Here is an 8,482-nt window from a genome sequence, read left to right as displayed (position 1 = left end):
CGCCGCGCCAGAGGGATCCCGACAGGCAGCGCGCGGACACCCCCGGCCGTGACGTCAATAGGGTGCGCCGTCCGCCGGCGAGGACCCCGCTGCGACCGCGTCCCCTCGGGTCCTTCAGCCTGTGCAGACCTCCTCGCCATGGCCTTGAGGCTCCTAAGACTGGCCCCCGTGTCCGCGTCCGCGCGCGGCCTCGCGGCGGGCGCCCAGCGCATGGTGAGCGGCGGCAGCGGGGGGCGGCGGGCCGGGGTCCTGGCCAGGTCCTTCCTTGGCGCGGCCTTTTCCTCCTCTCCCTGGGGCTCTGGTCGGCTGCTCCCGGGTCACTCTCTGGGGCCCCCATTCTTCCGGGATTTTTGTTCCCGAGTCGCGGGCCGACCTCAGAGGGGCCGCGAGCTTCTCCAGGCCATTTCCTCTCATCTCCAAGCAGAGCGCTGGGGCAGGGAGGTGAATTGGTCACCTGTCTGCCCTGGTTTGGGAGACCAGCTTGGAGATACTGCACCCTAGCGCAGTTGTTGCTCTAGACGTACGAACAGGTGTGGCGTGAGCCCAGAAGAGGCTGGGGGCACCGCGCTCGTTCAGTCCTTGATTCTTGTAGCAGTTCTGTTAAGCGCCAGTTAAGGGTCAGGCCCTGTTAGGCGCCGGAGTAACGCATTTGGGTTAGATCTGGAGGGGTTGGGAGGAGTTCTGGTGGCAGAGAATACTGGGATGACGTTGCATGTGGAGGGAACAAGAGAAACAAAAGCACTGTCGCTGGCAACATTCAGAAAAGTTTTTCATGCTGAGCATAGCTGTATCATAGCTTGTTTGCTATTGGCTGGTGCCACATTGTAAGGGAACTTGACTTCTGTGCTAAGGATTTTGATCAGCAAAGGATTGAGAACAGGAGAGTGCCACATTCTTATTAAAACGTCGTATGCTGCTTCCTTGAAAATCTCCTGGAGCAGTTCTACTCTGCACACGTGGTGTCGCCATGAGCCGGAGTCAGAGGCGACTAACAACATAAATATTAAGGAGACAGAATATTTTAAGAAAAGAAGAGAGAAAGGTGGTCTACTCTCTTTAATACCGTATGTTCTTTTTAGTGGGTAGTTAGTATTCCAGAGCCCCTGGGTGGTGCGTATGGTTAATGCACTTGGCTGCTATCATTCCAGTCCTCCCAGAGGTGCCTCGGAAGAAAGGCCTGGCTACGATCTACTTTTGAAAAACTCAACCATTGAAAACCCTTTGGGGCACAGTTCCGCTCTGACACATATGGGGTCACCATGAGTCAGAGTTGACTCGATGGCAGATGGTTTTAGTGTTCTATAATATACCTTAATTTTTTAAAATTATTTCTCTGGTATTGGACATGAAGGGTTTCTGTGTACATTTTTGGTGCATAAACCACATTTCATTGAGTGTCCTTGTAGCTAAATCTTTCCATCCAGAAAAACCAAATCTGTTGCTGTTGAGTTGATTCCAACTCAGGCAACCCTATAGGACAGAGTGGAACTGCCCCATAGGGTTTCCAAGGAGTGGCTGGTGGCTTTGAACTGCTGACCTTTTGGTTAGCAGCCTGAGCTCTTAACCGCTGTGCCACCGGGGCTCCGTTAAATCTTTGCATAGATCCTGTGGATAGATTCCTGGTTCAGTACCCCAGTATCCTCCAGGTTTACATCATAATTAGCAATTTATGAGGGTACTCATTGTCCAGTCCCAACTCTGCACATTATTGTTAAAAAACAAAGTCTCTCCCAGTTTGATACGTGAAAAGTGCTTGTTCTTTGTTTAAAAAAAAAAAAAGCGAAACTCACTGCTGTTAAGTCAATTCCGCCACCCTGCAGGACAGAGTAGAACCGCCCCATCGAGTTTCCAGGGCCGTAAATCTTTACAGAAGCAGACTGCCACAGCTTTCTCCGGAGGAGCAGCTGGTGGGTTCGAAACACTGACCTTCTGATTAGCAGCCAAGGGCTTAACTGCTGCGCCACCAGCGCTCCTTGTTAGTAGTCGTTGGTTTGTAGCTAGGTTGTACATTTTTCATATGGCTAGTGCCTTGTTTTTAATACTTTTTAAATAAGTTGCTATTATGGATAGAATTGTGTCCTGCCCAAAATAAGTGTTGTGAGTCCTAACCCTTATGCCTGTGTTGCCCTTTGGGGATGGATTTTCCTTGTTGTGTTAATGAGGCAGGATTAGTGTAGGGTGTGTCTTGAGTCAGTCTCTTTTGAGATATAAAAGAGATTAAAACAAGCAAGCTAGGAAGCAGAGATGTAGGAAGAGATGCCAAGCCACATGAAGATTGTCCAGAAGCAGAAGCTCGGAAGAGACAAGGACTTTCCTCCAGAGGTGACTGAGAAAGAAAGCCTTCCCCTAGAGCCGGCACTGTGAATTTGGACTTCCAGCCTCCTAAACAAGGACAAAATAAATTTCTGTTTGTTAAAGCCATCCACTCATGGTATCTCTGTTAGAGCAGCACTCGATGACTAAGACAGTTGCACATTCTTATTTTCTTGTTGATCTGTAAGAGCTGTGTATACGGTAAGGCTATTTCATCATATGCTGAAAAGACTTTTCTCAACTGTGTGCCTTTTGATTGTTTTTTTAAACTGTTTATGGATTCTCTTCTCAGGAAAGACACGCTGAGATGTGTTTTGGGAAGGAAGGTTGGTATGCAGGGTATTTTGGGGAGGCTGGAGGCAGGTTTTCACTCTAGACAAGAGACTGCAGACTCAGTGTAGGGGGGGAAGGGATAGTGTGCTTGGGACATTGAAGACAGCATCAGTGGGATTTTGTGAGTGATTATGGAATTGGAAGAAGGAGGAAGATATCAAAGGTGACTCATATTTGCTCTGTTTTACTTGGTGGATAGTGGATTGAAAACATGAGGGAGAGCAGATTTGGGCGTTGGGGTAATGGGTGTTAAATTTCAGGTTTCGATCTGTTAACTTTCAGGTACCTTCAGAACATCTGGATGGAGCTCTTTAATTGTCGGCGGGATAGCTAAGTCTGGAGCTCAGGACAGAAGTCTGGATTAGAGAAATGCTTTTCATTCCCTTCCTCCCTCCCTCCGCCTCCTCTCTCCCTGCCTCCCTTCCATTCATTTGTCCAGTTTCGTTGGTTTGTTTGATTTTCAGCACGGTAGACGTATTCTAGCACACGCATCGTTAATGTCACAGCAAGTAAAATTCTGCCGAAGATCATTCAAAAGCGGCAGCAGCAGTACATCTACAGAGAACTGCCAGAAATTCAAGCCAGATTCAGAGGAGGATGTAGAACAAGGGATATCATTGCTGCTGTCAGATGGATCCTGGCTGAAAGCGGAGAATACCAGAAAGATGTTTACCTGTGTTTTATTGACTGTGCAAAGACGTTCGACTGTGTGGGTCATAACACATTATGGACAACGTTGCGAAGAATGGGAATTCCAGGACACTAAATTGCGCTCGTGAGGAACCTGTATATAGATTAAAAGGCAGTCATTCAAACAGAACGGGGGGATACTGTGTGGCTTAAAATCAGGAAAAGTGTGTGTCAGGGTTGTATCCTTTCACCGTACTTATTCAGTCTGTATGCTGAGCAAATAGTCTGAGAAGCTGGACTGTATGAAGAAGAACGGGGCATCAGGATTGGAGGAAGACTTATTAACAACCTGGGATATGCAGATGACACAACCTAGTTTGCTCAAAGTGAAGAGGACTTGAAGCACTTACTAATGAAGATCAAAGACTTCAGTATGGATTACACCTCAACATAAACAAACCAAAAATCCACACAACTGGACCAGTAAGCAACAATCATGATAAATGGAGAAAATATTGACGTTGTCAAGGATTTCATTTTATTTGTATCCACAGTCAACACCCATGGAAGCAGCAGTCAGGAAATCAAACCACGTATTGCACTGGGCAAATCTGTTAAAAAAGACCTTTTTAAAGTGTTAAAAAGTAAAGATGTCACTTTGAGAACTATGTTAGGCTGAGGTTCTCTAGAGAAGCAAAACGAGTGAAATATCTTTATTTGTATCTATCTCTACAGAGAGAGAGAGGGGTTTATAACAAGGAAATGACTCATGTAGATGTAGAGGCTGGAAAGTTCCAAGCCCGTGGGTCAGGCTGGAGGCTTCTCCCAACTCATGTAGCTGCAGGAGCTGGTGAACTCAAGATCCAGACCTCGGAGCCTGAAGAATCCTAAGATCAGCAGGTAAGCTGCTAGCTCAAGTCCCAAGAACCAGAGGTCAGATGAACAGGAGTCAGCTGCAGGATCCAGAGTGAGCAAAAGCCCTCGAGCTTTGCCAGAAAATCCACTTATATTGGATGCAGGCCACACCCCCAAGGAAACTCCCTTTCAACTGATTGGGTACTCACAGCAGATCCTATCATGGAGCTGATCAAATTAAATCAGATCTCATTAAAAACAGCAACAACAACCAACTCTGTTGCTGTCAAGTTGATTCCGACTCCCAGCAGCCCTATAGGACAGAGTAGAACTGGCCCATACAGCTTCCAAGGAGCACCTGGTGGATTCGAACTGCTGACTTTTTGGTTAGAGCCATAGCTCCTAACCACTCTGCCACCAGGGTTTCCAGATCTTATCGTGGAGGTGACTATATCGGTATACGACTGCCAAACTACATCACAGCTACCAAACCACTGAGAATCGTGGCCCAGCCAAGTTGACACACAGTCTTAAAGATCATAAGGACTAAGGTGTGCCTGACCCAAGCCATGGTGTTTTCAGTCTCCTCATATGCATGCAAAAGCTGGACAATGAATAAGGAAGACTGAAGAAGAATCGATACCTTTGAATTATGGTGTTGGCAAAGAATATTGAATATATCATGGACTGCCAGAGGAATGAGCAAATTTGTCTTGGAAGAAGTACAGCCAGAAAGCTCCTTAAAAGCAAGGATGGCGAGACTTCGTCTCACTTAGAACATGGTATCAGGAGGGACCAGTCCCTGGAGAAGGACATCATGCTAGGTAAAATAGAGGGTCAGCGAAAGAGAGGAACATTCCCAACAAGATGGATTGACATAGTGGCTGCAACAGTGGGATGAAGCATAGCAATGATTGTGAGGATGGCGCAGGACCGGGCCAGTGTTTCGTTCTGTTGTACGTGGGGTCGCATTGAGTTGGCCTCGACTCGATGGCCCTTAACAACAATCCTGTGTTGGTATTTTTCTCACCAAGGGTTTTTCAGTACTTTCAGCTGATACTTGCTACCACTTCCAGTAGCTGAGTGCTCACCTTGTGCTGTTGGGTTTTTCAGGGAGGGATTCACACAAGTGCACAGTGCAAGCTGCGGTATGGTCCTTTGGCGTTCATACTTGGCGATAAAGCAAGCAAAAAACTGACGGAGCACAGCAGAGTGATCACCGTGGATGGCAATATCTGTTCTGGGAAAAGCAAGCTTGCAAAAGAAATAGCGGAGAAACTAGGTAGGTGTGAACTTACACATGCAGAATGACAGCTTTTTCTCTGATGTGTGCTTGCTTGTCTCTGTCTTATATGGATTTAATATTGACTAGGTGGAATTGGTCCTAAAGGTAGGTATTTAAAATGTTTGAAATATTTATTGAAAAAGCTGTTGTTAATCTTTCAGATTTGGAAAGTTAAAAAGCACGTGGGTTGTCGTCCTGAACTAGAGTTTTATCTTGACGGCGTGAGCAGCCCACTCTCCCACGAGCTGTCTGATGGCAGCTCTGTAATAGCCCTGTAACAGCCCCGAAGCCATTGCTGCAGAGTCGATTCCAACCCACAGCGACCCTGCAGGACAGAGTACAGCTGCCCCACGGGGTTTCCAGGGCTGTAGTTTTTATGAGAGCAGACTGCCACATCTCTCTCCCACAGAGCTGCTGGTGGGTTCAAACCACTGACCTTTTGCTTAGTAGCTGAATGCTTAACCACTGCACCACAGGGCTCCTTTCTGAAATAGACAGGGCTGCTGTTATTGCTTATTCTGATGTTGTTGTTGTTGTTGTTAGGTGGTGTCGAGTCAGTTCCAACCCATAGTGACCCCGTGTACCACAGAACAAAACACTGCCCGGTCCTGCGCCATCCTCACAGTTGTTGCTATGCTTGAGCCCACTGTTGGCAGCCACTGTGTCAGTCCATCTCGATGAGGTTCTTCCTCTTTTTTGCTGACTCTACCAAGCATGTTGCCAATTTCACAGATGGGTAAGCTCCGTAGAAGCTGTAGTCACACTGCTGGCTAGTGGCAAAGCTGGAGCCGGCACCATCTCCCGCCTCGCGTGCAGATGTTTGTCCGTGGTTCCCTCTGTACATTTGACAGGCAGTTAGTTCCTCAGTTGTGCGGAAGGGACCTCCCAGAGGTCTGGGAAGCTCTCCTCAGCGAGGAATTCCTACAAGGACACAGCGGAACCAGCTGCCTGGGGGCCTTTAGTGCTCGTGCGTGTGCTACACGCGAGTTCAGACACGTTCCCTTCGCTGTCCGGGCTCTGTCTCTCACGGATGCTGAACCAGTCGTGAGCGCGCGTCCCCAGGGCTTTTCACCGGCCCAGCAGCGGTGTTCTGACGGGGCTTGGGCTGACCGCCGCCCTCCCTGCTCTTCCGCTAGTCCATCTCACCGGACGGTTTCTCTCCTCAGGATTACGGCACTTTCCGGAAGCAGGCATACATTACGCAGACACTACGACAGGAGACGGGAAGCTGCTGGACGTAGAGTTTAGTGGCAACTGCAGTTTGGAGAAATTCTACGCCGACCCAAAGAGCAACGACGGCAACAGCTACCGCCTGCAGTCCTGGCTGTACGCGAGTCGCCTCCTGCAGTACGCCGACGCCTTGGAACACCTGCTGAGCACAGGTTCAGTACCCGTGGGGAAGGAGCTGCTGGGGCCCCGTCTGCGTTTGAGCCCTGTCCCGGAATTCTAGAGTGCCGCTAAGGAGAGCTTTTCCTCTGGGTATTTGATGGCACAAGGTCCGTCTTTCCAGTGAGGTTGTGAATTCCCTGAGATCCACGTTACTGTTGCTTCTTAGTAACAGGAGCTTCGTATTCTTTTGTTGTTGTGTAATGGAGGGAGATTAACGGGTTACATGGCATTTCTGTGCCGCTGATGCAGTCATGGAGGTGAAATGTGTCAGAACTCTGTAGGAACGAGGGGCCGTGAGGGAGACTGGGGAGCAGTTAGAGCTGTGGAGCCGGGGCGGCCACAGAATAGGGTGTCCAGGTGTGTGCATCCTGGGGCAGATGTTAAGCCTTGAGGAGGCCTGTGCATGAAGGTGGCTGCAGAGAGCCTGGTGGAGAGTGCCTGGCTGTAGTGGTCTGAGCAGGCTGGGCCCTCGGTGGCCTTTGTGACCGTCGGGAGGCCATGTGTCTGGACACGGTGAGCGGGGCTGAGAGGAGATGAGGTTGAGAAGTGGCGGGCAAGGTGGGAGGGCTTGGGGGCACGCAGGGACTTAGTGTTTCCTGTGAAGGAGGTAGGAAGCCACTGGGAGGTCTGTGCAGTCGAGCGACATGATCTGTTTTAAAAACGTCACTGCTGTTGGGTGGGAGTAGACGAGGGGCCGGGGGCAGAAGTGCGGGGTGGGGGGCAGGTACTGGCTGTCGCCTTGTCTGGAGGTGAGGTGGCACCAAGGAGTGACGGGGAGGCAGTGCAGGGTGGTTGGATTCCAGGTACAGCCTGGGGAAGGCCGGTGAGATTTGCCAATGAGTGGGATGTGTCGGGAGGTAGGGTTGAGATGACTCTGTGATCTGACCCAGGCAGTTGTGGGGGAGTGGGTGAGCATGTGGGTGTATGAAATATGTGGTTGAGAAAACCACTTTTTAGGCAAACTAGATGCTTTTGTTGTAGCCGATTGAATGAAGCAAAATGTTACTAGGCAAAAAACAAAAATTATAATCTAGAAAATGATTTCCCACCCATAAGTGCGTCTGCGTTCTCTTGAACGTATTTGGTGTGGTCATGGAGTTATAAATAACTGGGTGCCCTCACCTACCATGAGCTGACTGGTTTCCAGGCGGGAAGTGTCATCTGCTGCTCTTATGGGTTGCCCTGTTTTCACAGGTCAGGGTGTCGTGCTGGAACGCTCCATTTTCAGTGACTTCGTCTTCCTGGAGGCGATGTATAACCAGGGCTACATCCGGAAGCAGTGTGAGTGGTCTGCGGGGCGCTGCTGGGTGGCGTAACTGCCAGGGCCCCGAGGCGCACTGCCCAAGGGCGGTCTGTGTAAGTTTATCAACGCCTCTCACGGAGATAAAGAAATGCCGTCACTTAGTACATTTCCACAGGAAATACATCTTAGAGAACTTACGGAGGTTTTGCCACCTCTTTCCTTCCTAAAATAGGTGTGTTTGTCCTTGCACACCTACCTGTGAGAGCAGAGTGGTGTCCTGGGTGCTTGGATACACAGGTTACCCCCAGCTGCCCACGGCCTCCCACAGGGGACCCTCCCCTGTTTCCTTGGACGCACAGCTGCCCGCGGCCTCCCACAGGGAACCCACCAGTCCCGGGTCCCTGGACACACAGCTGCCCACGGCCTCCCACAGG

The 8,482-nt window shown here is 49.7% G+C and overlaps 1 protein-coding gene across 1 annotated transcript in view; it reads left to right on the top strand.

Moving 5' to 3' along the window:
- Window positions 1-108: 108 nt before the first annotated feature.
- Window positions 109-8,482, top strand: part of NDUFA10 (NADH:ubiquinone oxidoreductase subunit A10) — a 46,897-nt gene continuing 38,523 nt past the window's right edge. The window contains exons 1-4 of the mRNA XM_023740852.1: window positions 109-213; window positions 5,245-5,413; window positions 6,583-6,798; window positions 8,000-8,086. Coding sequence (XP_023596620.1) covers window positions 139-213; window positions 5,245-5,413; window positions 6,583-6,798; window positions 8,000-8,086 — 547 coding nt within the window. The 5' untranslated portion in view covers window positions 109-138. The remainder of the gene's footprint in view (window positions 214-5,244; window positions 5,414-6,582; window positions 6,799-7,999; window positions 8,087-8,482) is intronic.

The sequence above is a fragment of the Trichechus manatus genome, unplaced genomic scaffold, assembly GCF_000243295.1.
Source record: "Trichechus manatus latirostris isolate Lorelei unplaced genomic scaffold, TriManLat1.0 scaffold00165, whole genome shotgun sequence".
Lineage (NCBI taxonomy): Eukaryota > Metazoa > Chordata > Mammalia > Sirenia > Trichechidae > Trichechus > Trichechus manatus.
Note: the sequence above shows the minus strand (reverse complement) of the source record. Positions and strands in the feature narration are given on the sequence as shown.